The sequence below is a fragment of the Sphaeramia orbicularis genome, chromosome 9 (assembly GCF_902148855.1).
Source record: "Sphaeramia orbicularis chromosome 9, fSphaOr1.1, whole genome shotgun sequence".
Lineage (NCBI taxonomy): Eukaryota > Metazoa > Chordata > Actinopteri > Kurtiformes > Apogonidae > Sphaeramia > Sphaeramia orbicularis.
Genome location: NC_043965.1, coordinates 18,456,941 through 18,476,148, shown reverse-complemented (window position 1 = coordinate 18,476,148; position 19,208 = coordinate 18,456,941). Strand labels below are relative to the sequence as shown.

General features: G+C 39.4%; 1 protein-coding gene across 1 annotated transcript in view; it reads left to right on the top strand.

Annotated features, from left to right (window-relative positions):
• Positions 1-19,208, top strand: part of lifra (LIF receptor subunit alpha a) — a 25,116-nt gene extending 5,908 nt beyond the window's left edge. Inside the window, exons 2-18 of the mRNA XM_030142779.1 lie at positions 8,771-8,973; positions 9,076-9,212; positions 9,307-9,460; positions 10,506-10,781; positions 11,058-11,184; positions 12,501-12,637; positions 12,790-12,932; positions 13,179-13,332; positions 13,626-13,690; positions 13,876-14,113; positions 14,210-14,395; positions 16,057-16,158; positions 16,319-16,465; positions 16,637-16,774; positions 16,984-17,077; positions 17,230-17,296; positions 17,700-19,208. Of these exons, the coding sequence (XP_029998639.1) occupies positions 8,880-8,973; positions 9,076-9,212; positions 9,307-9,460; positions 10,506-10,781; positions 11,058-11,184; positions 12,501-12,637; positions 12,790-12,932; positions 13,179-13,332; positions 13,626-13,690; positions 13,876-14,113; positions 14,210-14,395; positions 16,057-16,158; positions 16,319-16,465; positions 16,637-16,774; positions 16,984-17,077; positions 17,230-17,296; positions 17,700-18,401 (2,961 nt within the window). The 5' untranslated portion in view covers positions 8,771-8,879 and the 3' untranslated portion in view covers positions 18,402-19,208. The remainder of the gene's footprint in view (positions 1-8,770; positions 8,974-9,075; positions 9,213-9,306; positions 9,461-10,505; positions 10,782-11,057; positions 11,185-12,500; positions 12,638-12,789; positions 12,933-13,178; positions 13,333-13,625; positions 13,691-13,875; positions 14,114-14,209; positions 14,396-16,056; positions 16,159-16,318; positions 16,466-16,636; positions 16,775-16,983; positions 17,078-17,229; positions 17,297-17,699) is intronic.

The following is a 19,208-nucleotide window of genomic DNA, read 5'->3' as shown; positions in this document are numbered from 1 at the left end:
CATGGATAGGACAGTGTTTGTCCGGCTCATCTGACTTCCTCTCAGGCTGGCTGGATGTGGAAGCTGAGGCAGTGGCTGATACTTCAGTCTTCTTGACGAAGACAGATGGCTTGATTGACTTAATGGTTCTGTCTGGTTTCACGCTGCTTGCACAGCTGGATGAGGAGAAAACAAAACTTGGGTCGTTTCTAGTTTTTGCTTGTCCGCATATAAACTCTACAAAAACGCTAAATGGTGGGAAGGCTACTTTTAACTGTTCTTTATATCTGGAGCCTTGTGTCATCCATTTTTCCTGAAGGCTGTATGGGAGTTTTTCAACTATAGGGTTAACACCCCGTGCAGTGTCGAGGTATGCAAGCCCAGGTGTGAGGCCATTCCACTTTGCAGACTCTAGCTCCTGTAGCAGGTCTCCCAGCTCTCTGAGTAGTCGAGGGTCTTTGTTTGTGATGCGGGGAAACTCTTCAAGCCTCTTCAGCAAAGCATACTCAATGACTTCAGGACTCCCATAGCAGTCCTCTAGGCGCTCCCATACTAGCTGCACCGCTTTTTCTGGATATGTTACATGGACTGACCTGATTCGTTTGGCATGCGTGGAAGACTCTGGTCCAAGCCATTTGACGAGTAGGTCGAGCTCTTCCCTGGACGTCAGGCTTAGGCCGTGCGTTGTGCTTTGAAATGAGGTTTTCCATGCCCAATAATTCTCTGGGCGGTCATCAAATTGGGTCAGTCCTGAACTCACCATCTCCTTTCTTATCAAATAGGTGGTGAAGTCGGGAAGCTGAGGCGGTGCATTCGTGTAGCCTTCAGATGCCACACGTGAAGGAGGGTTGGAGGCGTACTGTGGTGTGTGGTTGTTCTGGGGTCTCGTATAGCTGACTGGAGTTTGCTGAAGAACGTTGCTGGCATGAGGCTGAGCTTGAGGAGCGTGCTGAGTGGCAGTTGGAGGAGGAGGAAGTGTCTGTGATCGAGGAAAAGGCTGTTGAGCGTATTGCACTGGGATATTCTGTACATACTCCCTTGTGCGCTGAGCTCTCTCTTCTTCTCCAAAATCAAGATGCTGTTCATTCTCCATGTCAGCTGCTGCTTCGTAGACCTCTGCTTCTCTGGATGCCGCTGTTGCTTCCTTCTCTAGCTGCAAAACATGAAGGTCGGCTTCTACCTCTGCTTTGCGGCGCGTTGCTTCAGCCAGTGTTTTCTGTTGCTGCTCCTCAATGCGAGCTTTCTCACGTAACATAGCTGCCTCTTTCTCGGCATATGCAATTTTCACCTTATATGCTTCTGCCTTCGCCCTTGCTTTGGTTGCTGCACTGCTGGCTGTTGATGTACTGGATTTTACTGATGAGGCTCTAGACTTCGCCTCTAAAGTTTGCAGTCTGTTCCCGTCTTCCTGCGACATGTTGGATCTTCAGTCGGCGACGCTGCTGTGCAGTTGCTTCTCCCGCCGAGTGGATGCCCTTTTACTATTCTGTCCTAGCGATGTGTCCCAACAATGCATAGACAGATAGCGAACGGTTGAATGATTGACAGAGCACAGTTGTTGCAATTAAGATGCTTTACTGATGAACTCTTCCACTCATATCCGTAAAACTAAAAGAAATACAAGATAAAACATAATCACAAAGGCGTTCCAGGTGTGCACGTTACTGGCACGCTAGCATAACACAACTGGTAGCTGATGTTGATTTCTGACACAAACATACAGTACAGCATTCTACTCAAAAGTATTTCTCTCTTAGTTAACAGTGTCAACAGAATATCAGTCATAACAGTTAGACCGAAAAGTACAAATATTCAAACAGAAAATAAAACAACTTACGGGCATATCTACTCCGAGGTTCAGCGCACGCACAGCACAGCATTCAGATGAAATCGAAACTTAACATTCCACTGACTAGGGGCGGTGACGTTGAACTAAACTTACAATGCAACACCTATATAACCACTAGATGGCGCTTATACACCACAAATGAAATTTAAAGCTGGACTAAATAAAGAATTGAAAACACAAAAATTAAATTAGTCATGACATGGATTTTTTTTTTCCTATAACTGTTACTTCTATATGTTGGTTTTTTATTGCATATAACTTTAATAGCATATGGCTGTTTTATTTATTTGTAAAACATGAAAGACGTTGATTTGTTGTGGCTTTACTTGTTTTAATCATGTCTATTCTGGCCTTGGCTATTTCTTAGCCAGGCCACTCTTGGAAAATGATTTTGATTTCAATTACAATTTCACATGGTTAAATAAAAGATATGGAAGAGTCCTTCTAAATTGTACAGATTGTAAACATTTTAAAAATACAGTAAACTGATAAAATGGGAATTAATTTGTTTGTTCAGGAAGTATCCTCCAGCTGTTGGAAAGTAATTCCTGCATCAGGATGAGTGGGAAATACAGTTCCTGCTAATACACCTGTTATAATTTACATAGATTTGAATTGAGATCTAGTACAGGACAGTAGTCTACTTTGAATATTTTTCACTTTTTTTAGTGTGAGAGGAGAATCATTTGCCTTATATCAGGTTATTTCTGTTATTTATGGAATAAAATTTGTTTTTTATCATCAGTTGGAAATGCCCATATTTCTGCGTCATGAGATGTCGCAGCCACCAACTACAATTTGTCCCGTTCACTATATACTTAACTCAAAGTATAATATATACATAAACATATAGGCTATTTTTAATAGACCAGATCCCTGCACACATCCACTCACTGTGTAAAACTCCAATTTGCACTCTGTTCATATTACAATACAAATCCACTGTAAATCTCAACCCATTGTTGTCCTTGTCTCTAGTTGAATGTTTGTTTTTATTAAGTCTATGTTTGAGTGTGTTTGGGTTTATGTTGGAATTGTACGTTGTGAGCAAGGAAAAAACGAAGCCAAATACCTTGTAAGTGTTCACATACTTGGCCAATTAAGCTGATTCTGATTCTGAAAATGCCTAATAGAACAAACATTGATCATTAGTCACTCTGTGAACAACAACTGTATGAATTTTTACCTATTTGTGGCACAGGAAGATGGTATTGTTGGTGTCCGGTCATCTTTGCCAATCTCTTTCTTTTTGCCAAAAGACTAAGTTTATGTATTTCTTAAATGCTAGAATAGGTTGGAATCCCCTTGATTATTAGTGTGTTTGTTTAGTTGTTGTGCACCAATAAAACAAAAGCAGTAAAAAAGTGAATATTTTACACACTTCCTGTTGCTTCCATGACTTTCATTCACATTCATTAAGGCTTACAAGGAAAGGGAAGGAAGGAAATGCAGTTTGGTTGAGATCCAAAAGCTACAGTCACCCAGTACTGAATGTCCTCCCTCCACTGAGGTCAGCGCACCGACATTTCACACACAGACACGCAGTCACATTTGTTCACTCGCAGTTTTCCACTTTTTCTCTCAGTAGCATCCGGTCTCCCACTAGTCCCATTTAAAGGTCAAATATAATGAACAGCAACTTTAGATCGTGTTTCAAACTGTTGCCACTCTTATATAGTACACTAGAGCCACTGTGTGCTTATTTCTTCTGGTGGTCATAGTATGACAGGGTAATGACAGAGTGTCCTGGTGTAGGCTTAAAACAGATATGAAAGTTGTCCTTGGATTTGGCTCCACTAGGCCCTCCTACATACTTTCAGCAAAGAAAAAAGTGAAATAGAAGTAGAGCCAAAGTTACTCCAACTAAGATGGCTGACATATAAGGCCACAACATCATCAAACCTCATATTGGAGACTTGAATTCTACTATGTGCTCAAAGTTATTTTAAAATATTATTTTTTTCCTCTCTAAGTGTTTGTAGTGTGGACTAATTTTGGCTGCAATTCCATCTTTATTTTTATCCCACTTGGGTAACATTTCACTTGTATCCTTTAGGGTGCCTCAAAGAGTGAATCAGTTTTAAGCAACATAGTGCCATTTCATTTCATCAGTGACAACTTTTGTCACATATAACAAGTGGAATAGTAAAAACATTCATTATGTGCAACATTGAACAGTTTCTTTGGGCTTTAGTGCTTTAGATTTACAATAAGCTTTCTTTTTTTTTTTTAAAGCTGTAAACTAAGCAGTGAATGAAAAAATTAAATAGAATATACTGACACCCATATTTTTTACAAGTTACGTCAATTGAAACACAAAATAGTTTAAAATGAGGCCATGAAGTGAAATGAGCATGGTGTCAAAAAAATGTCTATTTGGAAAAAAGGAAATGGTATTAGTATTGAGCAGCGACATGCTCATCGTAAAACAAAAGCATAAGCAAACATTTGGCTTATTCTGGCATCTGTGCACATTTCTCACTTGCACAATCTTTTAATTAAGATGCTGGTAATAGGGGTATCCTGCATGCTTAGGCTTCGGTTGCTCAATTTCTGAGTTGCCCTGGACATTTTCCAAACTTTCTCGTACTTTAGACTGCCTTAACACAGCAGCTTCAGAGGCAAAGCTCAGTCCAGTGTGCAGGGAATGTTACTGCTTTTTTTGTCTACATGAGTCTGTCCTTTCTTAAAATAGGACCATTGCAGATGAGGTTTAGGCTTGGGTTTTTAAGCAGCAACAGTATCCAAGAGGTCTTTGTATTTTGTGGTCTTGTTCATTACTTCTGCAAGGACAAGGACCAGAGCGCAGCAGGCCAGTATTGATTTGTGTGTTGTGTGCATTTGTAGCTATCAGTTTCTCGGTTAGATTTCCCAGAATCTGTGGTTGTTTTTCCCGCTTCCCATTAGTGCACCATGTTTTTTTTTATTGTTTGGGGGGGCGTACAATTACATGTAACTGTCTGCACAACACTTAAACATAGTACTCTAATTGAACAGGCGTCCTACTTTAGGATCCAGGATCACTAAAGTAGGACGCACATTGGTCCTCTTTTCATGTGGTAACCTCCAAACGGCTTAGAAACTATTTTGGTGCAGGCACACAAGAGTGTAAAAGACTGGTTCCACACAGCTGTATTTATATTGAGCCATGCCTTGGAATTTCTTCTGGAGGTGATGTTTTTCTTAAGTGAAAAATACAGGAGGCTTTAAAAATTCTAATGGAAAGACTTGGCAATACAATTTACTTTTACTTTTGCAGGTAATAATGACAGGCATGAATTGTGCATATACATTTCTTTATTAACTGGCTGAAACTACACAGACTTGTTAATATTCCCAGATGCATTAAGAGTTACTGAAAGGCTCCATTGACCAGGTTTTGGTTTTTAGTTTAACACTTGTAGGCACCGAGGTCTGTTAAAACCATATGTAAAACCACTTTATGAGCAGCTGTAAAAGCACATCAGGACCCCTCCTCTGCTTCCTGCTTCTCTGAAATCATCTGGAGAAAAGAAAATGTTGTATTATTCCAGACAGATACTATCCAGACATAGCTAATGTATGAAAGTTTCGTTTGTTTTTGCATTTTAGGGGGTATTCTATTTGAAGTGGAGTTTTTCTGATCTGTTGAGAACTTGTACTGATCTCTGTTTCGATTCATGTCACCCCACTGTTTGTATAAAAGTCCTTTGACCAGAGTCCAAATAAAGCCAAACAAAACTCACTGCTAACTGGGAATGATAAACTGAGTGGGTAGTAAGATAAGCAGGCGTAAACAGGAGACAGCGGGTTTCTGTCCTCTATTCCCATAATGTCAACTTTCTCTTCTCTGAAATCAGTTTCTGGTGTGCACTCGTTTGTTTACTTTCAGGTGCAATGCCAACTGGAAGTCTTTGGCACTTGTAGGAGCTTGTGTACTCACTGAAGTGTCAAAAGAAAAACTACTGCATGTTAACTGCCAGTTGAACAGATTGTACGGTTGCCAGGGTTTGAAGACACAGTTGTTTTTTTTTATGTTTGTATTTACACTTTGAATCACATTTAGCATGGATAGTGTACAGGAAATTATTTTCTGAATTACCAGACTTCTAAGTTAAAGACAGACTTTTTCTAATATGTTTCATGAGGACTCCACAGTATGAGTAAAATTAAATTAATTTGCACTGTAGTGTGTTTGAGGTGTGTCTAACCGTCTTATTTGTGAGGCAACATTCTCAAGGTAACAGGAATGAACCACACTTTGTCTGTGTGTATATAGTTTTAATAACCTCTTCTGTTCCTTTTGTTGCACTGATGGTTTGGGCCGTACCTAAGTGCATTGTGTTTGTTTCCTTTAAGTCTGCAGTGTCTTCATGCCTGTACAGGCTTGTTTTGTTTGAAACCAGACAATCTGCCCACACACAAAAACATATCCCAATATAACTGTTCATCAAGGTCAACAGCAAAGTTATTGCAACATCACATCTGGATGATTTGAGATGTTGTACTCTTAAGTTTTGACGTCATTCTTGCATGGTTTCCTATATAAATCCACCCTGATACAGAGCTTACATTATCACCGTGGACTGAAGTTGCCTATGTAATGTGAGTTCACTGTGTTGTTTATTTGCACATTGTAAGAGGTGTGTTTTCCAGCGAAGAACAGATACCGTTGATGGGAAGGCAGCATCTAAATAAAAAACAGTTGTGGCAATGCAACCCTGTGGGTGCAGTGTGTTGACAGTAGAAATTAAAACACTGTGATTAATATCCATTCATTTATGCTGGGGGACTGTTTAAAGAAACCAAAACAAGCGGTGTTGGTCTAAAATGTTTTCATGACAAGCTTTTTCATCTCAGTTTATATTGACAATTAAGTTAACACAGTAAATATCAAGTCATAATTTCTTTTCAGTTTAAAGGCTGATTTTTCGTCCTGAGTGAAAGTTGAAGAAAGCAGACATTATTATTATTATGATTATTATGATGATGATGATGATTATTATTATTATTATTACTATTATTATTATTATTATTATTATTATTTGTAGTTTTAAACACAACTTCGTGATCAGAAACTAACCGTGAAGTATTTAAAACATCTAGACACAGAATGCTCAAAACAAGTAAAAAAAAATCTGTCAAAATTCTAATACTAAAATAAAAAACAAAAAACATTGAAGAAATTTGTAGATGTTCTAACAAACTTAACCTAAAGGACTTTAAAAAAGATCTCTATCTCAATATGAAACTTTAGTGTGATATTGTCATTGTTTTATTGCCTAGCTATGATTTCTGTGTTCATTTAACATGTATATCCACAGCCTCAGCTGCCTCTTTCCAAGAGATAAATCTCTGGCCCATTTGCCTCTCAGACATTAAAGTATGGTTGGCTCAAAACTTTCTTCACCTCAACCAGAACAAAAGTGAATGTATAATATTTGGCCCTTCTGATTTTCACTACAATGCGCTATCCAACCTCCTCCCAGCCCCTGTAAGCCAGGTTGTCAGGAATCTAGGAGTAATTTTAGACAGTTAACTGAAGCTTGATAAACAGATTAATGCAGTTGTTAAAATAAGTTTTTTCCAGCTTCGTCTTTTGGCCAAAGTGAAGCCATTCCTCTCTCGCAGAGATCTGGAGAGCGCGATCCATGCTTTTATCAGTTCAAGTCTGGAACTATTGTAATGCTCTCTATTATGGTCTCACTCATTCTTCACTCCATCGCTTACAACTGGTACAAAATGTAGCTGCCCGTTTCTTGAGCAACTTCTCCAAATTCAACCACATTAGCCCCATCTTCTCTTCTCTCCACTGGCTCCCAGTCCGCCATCATATTGATTTTAAAATTTTAATGTTTGTTTTTAAACCTTTAAATGATCTGGCTCCTCCCTATTTATCTGAGATTTTAACAGTTCACCGCCCCAGCAGAGCCCTCCCATCGTCCTCTCAGATGGTTTTGGATGTCCCCAGGTCCCGATATAAACAGTGGGGTGATCGTTCATTTGCTGTTGCTGCTCCAAAACTGTGGAACTCGTTGCCTCCTGACTTGCGAGTCCTCGCCGACCTGCCCCTGTTCAAATCCAGGTTAAAGACTCACCTGTTTAGACTGGCCCTTAGCACTGAGACACTATTAGGTTTGAATCTGTGGTCTCTTTTATCAATGTGTGTTGTGTCCTATTGTATTATGCATATTTATGGTACTTGATTAACCTGTTTTTTTTTTATCTTATAATTTAATCATGCTTTTAGATGTAAAGCACTTTGGGCTTTGTTATGTTGTTGTAAAGTGCTATAGATATGAACTTTGATTTGATTGAAAAGGGACTAAAACCAGCAGTTATATGTGACGGGTGTGTTCTCGCACTAGACCAACAGCTGTCACCTGCCTTTGTCTACATCTTTACGGTCTTTCCCTCATCGCCCTCTGCCTTTCATAACCATTGTTAGTAGATCAGATGCTTGATGAAACTTTTCAGCAGTCAGACATCACAAGTCAAAGAGAAAGCAGGTGAACTGGATGAACAGAAGGGCAAGCTTTATTTATACAACATTCAGATGTGTGTACTCCTGCCGCTTCTATAGATGTGTGTTTCCATGTGTTGATACAAAAGATGGTTTTTCCATGGAGTAGTAGTCTGGGATTGATTTGTATATTAAACAAAATATGCAGGGAAAATTTGCTGAAATCCAAAATGTTGTTCTAGATTGCAGTCACAGGAGTGGTTTTATGTAATTACTGTGCATGCCAAGATATTTCTTTTTTTGGTTTGTTTTTTGATATGGGCAGTATTTAGGACTGAGTTCAACAGCTCCAGTGCTTCACAAAACTGTTGACATTCTGTGTTTTGGATTTTACGGCTACCTGACAGGTCCTTACTTTCTTAACCATAAAGAAGTTGAATTATATGTAGCTGAGGCCTGACTCTGCTTTTGTTTATGTCTCGTTTCCATGTTTCCCACAGGACGCCCATCGTCTTTGTCCTGACTCTCAGGATGTCTAGTCTGATGTCACTGTAGTGGCAAGGACACCCCGTTCAGATCTGCAGACAGTGACTCAGCTGGTTGATCAACATGCCTCCTTTAAACCTCAGTCTCAGCTCAAAGCCTCATTGGCTCGTCTGTCTTCTACTCAGCCTCTCAGCTGTACACACTCACGCCAAAGATGGTACAAACCAAAGTTTTTACCTGTCATGTATAAAATTTGCACAAGAACATTTTAAATGAGTGTAATAATAACAGCTTTCTTGCTGTGTTTTTCTTTTTCCAGCTCTCATCATACCCCAGCAGGTTAGCCTGTTGCCTAACGTGAAGACGCAGGAGTTGTCTATATCCTGGCTCGGAGGATCAGCAACAACCTTTGACCTCTTAATCCTAAGAACTGAATTCAATGTCACTGTTTTCTATGTAAGAGCCTTTGTTTATTTTGTAGATTTGTACTGTCAGCTTCTTTGCTGTTCTTGCTTCTTCCTTTACTGTGTGTTCTGTGTTTTATCTGCAGGAAACAGTGTCTGTGATGGTGGATCAGGCGAGCGGTCGGCACCAGTTCAATTGGACGTCAGCTGAACCACTGGAGTGCACCTCACTGTCCATCAAAGTCCGATCCAGGGACGGAGAGAGGACCAGTGACTGGAGCAACACAGAGATACTTCAAGGTATGTGGGAAAAAAGAATACTGATCTACAGTGTCTTAGAGATTATCTGCCTTAAATTAAATCTGAGGCAGAAATCTGCTAAATCTTACATACATACATAAGATAAATTGGAAAACAAATGATAAAAGTGCAGGTTAGCTGATGTTTTCAGTGTATATGATAAAGTGTAATTCCACATATATATTGGTTAATGTGCATTTAAACAATACATTCGTACATCTTCCACTAGAAATAACCTGAAAAATTAAGGTATTGTAATGTGCAGACAATGTTTTAAAGTAAATCTGGTAGCTCTAAGACAAACATTCCTTTTGAGTAAAACTCAGTCTCTCATTTATTCTGGAATTTCACATTTTAACCTAAAACTGTATCTTGGAAACTGCAGCCAACCAGCTTGGAGGCATTTTACTTGTAGATCAGTGTAAATACGCCACTATTTTTTTTTAGACACCAAGAAGTGGTGAAACATCAGTACACTTTGAATTTTTGGACACAAAATTAACAAATTATTTTTTCTGCTTTCCCACATCAGTATCATGTTGTTTTTAAACACTTATTTATCACTCTTATGTCTGTGTTGTGTGTTACGTAGTTTTTGTGTGTCTACTGCCTTGTGAAATTATTGTTGCCATTCCCAAGCATCTCAAAATTGTATTTAATAGGACTTGATTAATCAGTTAAACTGGGTGAATTTCTGAATCCATCTATTTGTAATTATCGGTTAACCTCAAAACTTTTTTTTTTTTATATATTCCTGAAAAGTGCTTATTCCTCAAGCCATATCGTAGAAATTCAGTCTCCTGGAGAGGTTTTTAGTCACATATCTAGTTTGGGCACACATTTACAAACTCGTTGACATCATAATAATGTTTCTAATTTTTATGTCTTAGAACTGAGCATTGTTTTTAACAATGTTCATTCTGAAAATTACTTATTTGACTTCTTATCTCTCCTTAGTTCTTTTTGTATCCTTTTCTACACAATCTTTGGTCATTCACCTGAAAAATGTACCCACTCCCCTTCTTTGTTCTCACTCGTTTTGTAGGAAGTGACGAACCCTCCAATGGAAAATTTCGTATGTACCCACAAGACAAGGTTGTATCTGTTGGAACCAACACCACCTTCTGTTGCATAGTGGAGGAGGGGCAGACATTTCGCAGCATCCACTACATCTCCACACTCATGAATGTGACGCGACTGAGCAGGCGAACGTACGCCACTACAGTCTTTCATCAAGGACCGTCGGGCAGCACGGGAAACAATGCCTACTGTCAAGACACTTCAAGGGAAAAACTGACTGGGACAGTGGTGTTTGTTGGATGTAAGAACTCTTATATGGTGGATAAAACATACATTTGGAAGGACTACCATATTTAAGTTGGATGTAAATTATTGGAATTGTAGATTGGAGGAGGACTAAAGTCATTTGGTCAAAAAATGATAAATTGAAGAACTCTGAGTGAAATGTCAAATAAAAGAAACAACAGTTATGAGATATAAGTTTTACATTTTATGGTTTGCAAATATTTCACTATCATAATGTGTTTGTAGTCATTTCTATATTGTTTTTCTTTTCTGTTTATTTTTCAATCTCCAGATCCACCACTGCTCACTGACTTTGTGTGTGAAACCCATGACTTGAGCTCCACTATTTGCCAGTGGAATATATCGCGTGACACTCACCTCTACGGCAGAAGAGCAACACGATACTTCATCAACGGGAGGTACGACACTCAGTCAGACTCTTAACCACAGCTGTATGTGAATAGATCATAAACCCAGGTTAAAATGAGCAACAGTATCTGCATATGGTGCAAGTCAAGTGGAAAATATTAGAAACATGACTGAGGTTATATTTGTTGAATAATTATCTTGTCCAAATTCACAACAATTTATGGTCCTTTATGTGGCACAGTGTGGCTCTCTGATAATATCCCTGCATTATTTATGAATGTTTCCTGTCTTCCTCTAAAAAGCCTTTTCTCTGCAGAAAAAAAAGTCTGCCAAAAGGTGGAATAATCAGACATATAAAGCACTTAGTCTAAGTAACCACTTGCTGCATCTGTGTGTCCATTTACAATCAAACACAGCTGGATGCATGCCAGACCTGTTACAGGAATGGTCTGAAAGCTTGCCAGAACAAATGATTATGAAATGCTGTTGTGCATTTGTCTGCACAGACGACCTAAAGCACAAATGGCCAATGTATGGACTGAGGGCCAGGACTGGGCCACAGATCATTTTAGTGTGGTCCACAATGTCCCCAACAGAAGACAAAACTGTCACCAAGAACTCAAAATTAAAAATTAAAACCAAAGTAAAAATGTGCAAAAAAGTGTTTGTACCAAAGCTCAAAGTTCACTATGTGAAGAGAGTATCACTGTGTTCAAGCTGCTTTTAGACCAAGTATACTAACTTTGCCAAAAGTTTATCCCTGTGGGAAAAGGGAAAAAAAGCCCTTAAATCATCCTCCATCTTAACTTTTTTTTTTTTTTTTTTTCAAACTGTCCATGTTTAGATTCCAATGCAGTGAGTTTAGTCATTAACTTGTGCAGTATCAGACAACTGGCAGGTGTTGGCTCAAAAGGTCAGCATTTGATAATAGAAAGTTCTTATTTCGTGAAAGAACGGACCGTTTAAGATGGAAAATGGCCTGTTGTTTAGTTCATGTAGTGTAATTAAGAATAATGTGGTTCAGCTCAATGTGTGAATGTTTTCCTGTAGCTGTCTGGAAAAAATGCCCACTGCAGGTCCAGATGGGTCCACATCTATGTCTCTGAAGTGGCAAGAGGAAATTTTTGTCAAGTTTAGAATAAACGTTCACTTGGACTCAGTGATGAACCAATTGGATTTTTGTCCCCAAAGGACATTGTCATCTCGTAAAACACATTTTTGGTCATGACTGCTGGTAACTAAGAGAACCACATAAACAGATGATGATGCAAGGATTGTGAATGTACTGTATGTGATTGAAATTGCAATTCTTGTTAAACCAGAATTGTGTTTTTTCATACATTTTTTTGTTTTATTGCTGTTGTAGGAGCTGCTCTGAGGTCAAGTGGCAGCAGTCAAGGAAACAGTGCAGTCTGGAGGGGTGGAAGGGTAACTGGACTCTGGTGGCTCAAAATGTCCTGGGCGAGTACAGCCTGAGTGACTCTGCAGAGCTCAGTTACAGAGGTGTGCAATTTATTCATGTACTACTGTATTACTATCAGTGAACTTGTGAATGGCAAATCTAAGTATACCACACAACCCATAGTAATTAAAAAAAAAAGGTAAATCCAGATGAGAATTTTAATTATCTCCCTATTGCTTCTCCTGTTTTTCAGTGCATCCAGTGGCACCAGAGCTCCTGAGTGTTGATGCCCATGCCCGGAATGCCACTGCGCTGTGGGAGTGGAAGTATAGCAGTTACTCCACTCTTGCACTTGTTTGCCAGATAGAGCTTAGTTCCACAGAAAACAAAACAAAGGTGAGTTGCCTTGACATGTGCTGACATGTGTATATGTTCTAAAACGAAAATGTTTTGTTTGCTTTCTTTGCGCAGAAGCTTTTTATCTGTGTTTTTTCTGCACCTTCACTCTTGTTTTGTAGCAACACTACAACCAAGAGTGAAGTGCCAACCACTTTACTGTTCAAAAATGCAGGCTTTTATGTGTATATCTATTAAATAACCACTGATGTATCAAGCGGTAATGAATCTAATGTGTGTGTCCAGCGTACCTTCTCTGGTGTGGGTCTGCGGTCTGTGGTTCTTCTGGACCTGTATCCTTATGAAGCATACAGTGTTAAAGTGCGCTGTGGAGCTCAGCAGAATTTCTGGAAGTGGGGAAACTGGAGCAAAACTTTTTCCTTCAAAACTAAAATTGATGGTAAGGAGTTTTATTCATGATATTCCTTTGTCGCTGTAAACATATCTGAGAATGATATTCATAGTTAATGATTATTGCTCAGTCTACTAGTCTTGTTTATTCATTAATGAACTGGTCTAGAAACCCCTCTATGTACTGACTTTATCTCAAATGATTGTCACTAGTTACTCAGTTTAAAATGCAGTAATTTATTGCTATCATGCTTACTATTTTTTTTAGTAGAAATGTTGCTTCATGGTTGTGATGAAACCACAGCATGGTATTATTTTCCTCTGTTTTATGTTTTTTCACAGTTCCAGATGTTCTTGATGTGTGGGTGTGGATGAACAAAGACAACACTGGGCATGTTATTTGGAAGGTAATTTTGGTTTTTCTAACTTCGTTGGAAAGGCTTTTGACATTAAAAAAAACAGCTGTTTTTCTATGTCGTATCATGATGGAAATTTTTAATTTTTAAACAACTTCATTCATATCTAGGTGTTAATTTAAAGTTTTCTCTTTCTGTCTCCCTTCTGTCCATCCTTTCCCTTTCTATTTCTGCAGCCTCTGACACCCAAACAGAGCCATGGTCCGATCACTAATTATGAAGTGACTATCTGGAGCCCTGAAGAGAATGTGCAACACACAGAAATCATTTCTCAGAACACTTGGACAGCACCCATAAACCTCACACGGATCCCTAACTTTAGCAGTAACATGAAGGTCATAGTAACTGTTGTTGCAACAAATCCAGCTGGGGTGTCACAGCCTGCAAGTGTAATTATACCTCGACATTTTACAGGTATGTATGGTCAGAAAGAGTGTATGAGCGAAGTTTAGATATGTCAACAATAACATCAGTGGTTATTATTATATATACACGTGTTTTTCTTTGTAGATGTGGACCTTCTTGCTGCGTCCAAGGTAGCTTATACAGATGGAGGGTTTCCTCTGTTCTGGAAGAGTGATGCGAACAGTAGCTGTGGTTACGTGGTTCAGTGGAATGATGCCTTCTGCACACGGGACTGTCCTGTGGAGTGGACCAAAGTGGCACCTGGAAACAACAACATCTCCATTGAGTCAAGTATGTCATTAGCTTAGTTGTGTGAAACAAGAGCATTGATTTATTTATGCAAATATATTTAAACCAAGTAGTTGGCTTCAAAGCTTAAACTAAAACTATATGTGGAAAGACTGCTCTTGAATAAAAACTACACAGCAACACATATGAGTAACCAGCAACACATGAATGTAACTGCAGGTAAAATCAGATTTCTGTGTCTTTGTACAATGCAGAATGGTTTAATAATGACGTTGAATATCATTTATTCTTACACCATATTTTTTTTAACAATTTTGAGTAACCATGTTTTTAATACCTGATAAAGATAAACATTAAATTGCTACTAAACACTCATTTCATGACATAAGAGTCTTACTGTATTATTATTGTAGTATGACCTTGGTTGCCAATAAGGGGGGGTAAACATGACAAATTCATGGGGCCCAGCGTTTGTGGGGGGCCCATAGAGCAGAGAAGGGGATCCAGTGGATAAAGGTTACAAGTTGTGAAAATGTAGTCTAAGATCTGCTGTATAATAGAGTCATAGAAGTTGAGAATCAGACGTTGAAAGAATGTTAAGTTTCAGTTTCATTTTCACGCTAGCATAAGTGACATTATGTATGGACCCCCCCCCCCCCCCCCCCCACACACACACACACACACGCACACACACACACACACACCTCCCCCCTCCGCTCCGACAGATTGACAAGATACTGAGTTTTATGAAAGGGCCCACAACGTTTAGCTGTCATGGGACCCACAATTGGTAGCGATGCCCCTGAGTATGACTATCTCATGATATTTACATGAGAAAAAAAACAATATTATCACTTCTATTCAGAGGTGTTCAGTCCACTTGTCCTTTTGTCAGATTCTGTCAAATGTCATTCATTTTCCAGTGAGTTGAAATGAAGCCATTATATCATGCTCTTCTGAACCACTTGTGTCACACTGGTGCAGTGAATTTTGCCTTGCATAACAGCTGGCTTGATCATTATTTTGTTTGTTTCACTTTGAAATGACATTAAAACACCACAGTGACACAACACAGGCTGCTTAAATGCACTTTGTGTTCGGCAAATATGGTAGATTTAAGAACTTTTCAGGGCTTCAGGACTGCATGACGCTGACAAAGTTGAAAAACTATTGTAAATTATATTCATTTAAATGGATGTTGATTGTCAGGCAGATCTTTATTAGGTTGCAAAACCAATAAAGATAACTCAAACTCTTTTTGAACCTCAGATGGTTCTGTGTAAGTGTCTTGTGTTTCCTAATCATAAGGATGTCCCTGAACTACTTCTGTCTCGCATTCACACCTAGACATTTAGGCACTGATCTACACTGGTCTACATCTCAAACCCTCTGCAACTGTGTAACCATTGTTAGAATCATGAAGTAGAGTTAGACTTGGAAAGGGGTTAAATGTCCACTTCATTCAAAATCAACACTTATACTAGCATTGAAACTAAAACTTGTCAAGTGTCTCTAAAAATACAAAAAGTACTGAAGTCCACTAAAAACTAAACTGAAATCAAAAGTAAAACTGAAAGACTAAAACAAACTAAAGACTAAATAGTAAAACAAGCACTACTTTGCACTAATATATATATTACTACCATGGAGTCATGATCTAAGCTTTGAAATGACAGAAAATATAATCGTGTTCTTTCCATCAGGAAACTTCCAGGCAGGTGTGAGGTACGTCTTCTCTGTGTACAGCTGCTCCACAGAGGCCCCAGAGCTACTGCAGCGCTGGCAGGGATACATGCAGGAACTGGGTAAGGGTAACACTGCATGCAGATGGCTTCTTTATTGGATGAAGCAGTGACATCAATAAACATCTCCTGCATTTCAATTTGTTGTCCTCATTCTATCCATCATACCTCCCACTTTCTCCCTCCTTCTCTGTTTTTCTTCCCTTTTTTTCGGCTCTTACAGTCCCATCTAGTTCTGTGCAGCTGTCAACCACTCAGCAGAACTCGGACATTCTCATCACCTGGGATGAGATCCCTCTTGCCAAGAGAAGAGGCTATCTCCTGGGCTACAATGTTTATATAAGCAATGGCTCCCAGCTGACACTGCTTGGTAAGTGTTATGATGTAAAGTGCTTCAGCACAAATGCAACATTAGTTATTTAAAGGCTTCAAAAGAAAAGGAAATGTAACCTCTAATCATAAACCTCTGGAATAAATTCTTTTCTCTCCTCTTTGTTTTCTTTCCCATAATTTCCCAACCCTTTTTCTTGTCTTTTTTTAGCAAATTTGTCAGCTCAAGGAAGCAGGAACTACACAGTGAAGGGTCTCTCCATAGGCTCCTATAAATTTACAGTGAAGGCCTACACATCAGCAGGCGAGGACAGCGGTGGTACTGCGGCTATAACCATGGAGCCATACAGTACGTGATTATAGTTTGTGTGTTTTATTTTTATTTTAACTTCGGTTAAATGTTATGGATTGTGTGAAGATACTGAAGCTACCTTACAGTAGATGCTTTTTTAAAGATAGCTGTCATATTGAATAATTGGCATTCATTTTTATTCAGTATTGATGACAATGCCTGCTTTTATCCCCATTTCTCTAAGTGCTCTCCTTTATTGTTTATAGCTGATTGGCTGATCCTGGAAATTTTGGCATCTCTGGGAGTCACAGCATTATTCCTGGTCATTGCTACCTTCATCTGCTATAAGAAGAGAAAATGGTGAGATTCTCCCCTTTGTTTGTTCTCAGTCAGTATAAACAGCAGCTTATTCTACTCCCCCTAGGATAATATGTTCTCATAACTATTAGACTTGTTTAGATCAGGTAATAACAGATGTTGTGTGACAGCATTTCACTTTGTGTTCTCATTAGGGTGAAGAGGGCCTTCTATCCAGATATACCTGAGCCCAAGCTGCCCGGTGACTGGTCCAGGACACAGGTACAATATCAGTCTTAACTGATGCTTAAATTACCTAAACCCACAGTATATAGCATTTCTGGATTAAAGTTTCTAAAAATAAATAGGTGTCATATAATTTCTTGAGTTTTTTATCCTTAACTACTAACTACTACTATTAACTGTAACCATACATGTCGATGGTGTTCTGTTCCTTATAAAGATAATATTTAACGTTATTTGTAACTATTTGAACAACGTGTCTAGGTTCAGTCACAGTTTTTTTTAAGTTTTGTTTGGAAAAGTATTAGCAGGTATGATGTATCTCCAATGTGCAAGAATAGATGTTGTTTTCTACAGTTTTGAAAAATTTCAGCAGAATTCAGCTTAACTTATACCACTACCTTCTGATGATTGGTTTATTTGCTCCAAATGTGTCTTACAGGGGACTCTGGATGTGAAGCCGTCTCCTCACAGCATGGTCCATATTGTAGAAAAGCCCGGATTGGATTCCAGTAAAGAAATGCTTGTTGTTATTCCTGAAGAAGATGAGGATGAAGAGGGCCAGGGGATTGGTGACGAGCCAGTCGACACAGATGAGCCAACGTCGCTACGCTACTATAACCAAGTGGTGGATGACCGGCCCATAATGCCGCGTTACCCAGACTCCTCTGCTTCTTCTGCATCTTCTTTGGATTCTGGTCGCACTGATGTAACTTACACCGGGATTCAGACATCAGGGTCTTCACTGGTCTTCCAGCTGGATCCACAGGGCACCGCTGAGAACCAACAACCTCAGGCTGGTGCACCTGTCAGCTGCGGAGGTGTAGGAGGGGGTTATCGACCCCAGATGCACCCTCAACCCCAAAGTGATAACCTGGGCCTCACTCCATCAGAGTCTTTCACAGAGCCTGAGGCTGCAATTTCTGGTGGCTACAGGCCCCAGGGTGCCTGGCATCTGGACTCCCCTGAGGAGGCTGAGGAATGTGGGAGCCTGGCCCCGTCGCTGGGATCCCCCACCTCCATTGCTTCCACACAGTTCCTCCTTCCAGATGGCTCTTCAGATGAACATGCAGAGGAGAGACATCAGACGTCGTCGTCTGCAGCAACTTGGTTCACCAACCTGCTGTCGTCCACAAAACCATGATGTCATGTTTGACTTCATGCAGCCACGCCAGAGGGTTGCACAGTCCGTAGCAGTACATTCTTACAGGTGCAGTTCGACAGCAGGCTAGTTATGCAGTTTAATGTTGCAAGAGTATTGCAAACACACAGAAACGCATTAGAACATCAGATAAAAGTAAGCTAGTTTTACAGATTAATTTTTATGCAGATATCATTTCAACATCTGTTATACATATGTCTAAAATATGTAGACTAACCACAAAAATCTGTCCCTCTCATTGAATGCACCCTCTGGCAACCTGATGGTCTCTTCACTGTCTTCTGTGAGTCCCTCTAATGGGCATTGCCATTGTATGGCATGTCGTGTGTTTCACTCAATAATATTTGCTTTTAGTTTTCGTTTTAGATGTTATGTTTTGTGAACTTCACTACACTATAGAATAAACCTGTAGAATATTCAGACAACTGCACAAAAAGATAGTTGACATTGTTGGAAGAACACTAGCAAATTCAGTTAAGCCCAGTTCACACCAAAGATTTGTAATGAGACAAACCCCTTAAGAGCATTTCAGGCAAATGCTGCTGTGCTGTGAGCGGCTCAGTTAATTAGTTATTTATGAACCGTAGTTCACCATGAAGTGCAGTATTGTTATCCTTTGTTCCCCTGGTTTCTCCTGTCCCGATAGTTTGTGTTTTTCTGCTCATCACAGACTACACCAACGTCTCTCAACAACAGAGCTACTGCTGGAATTTTCTTAACCCTGATTCATCAGAATTCGCTTTCATTGTCTTCATTCATCATTTAAGATGCTACAAAATATATCCAGCT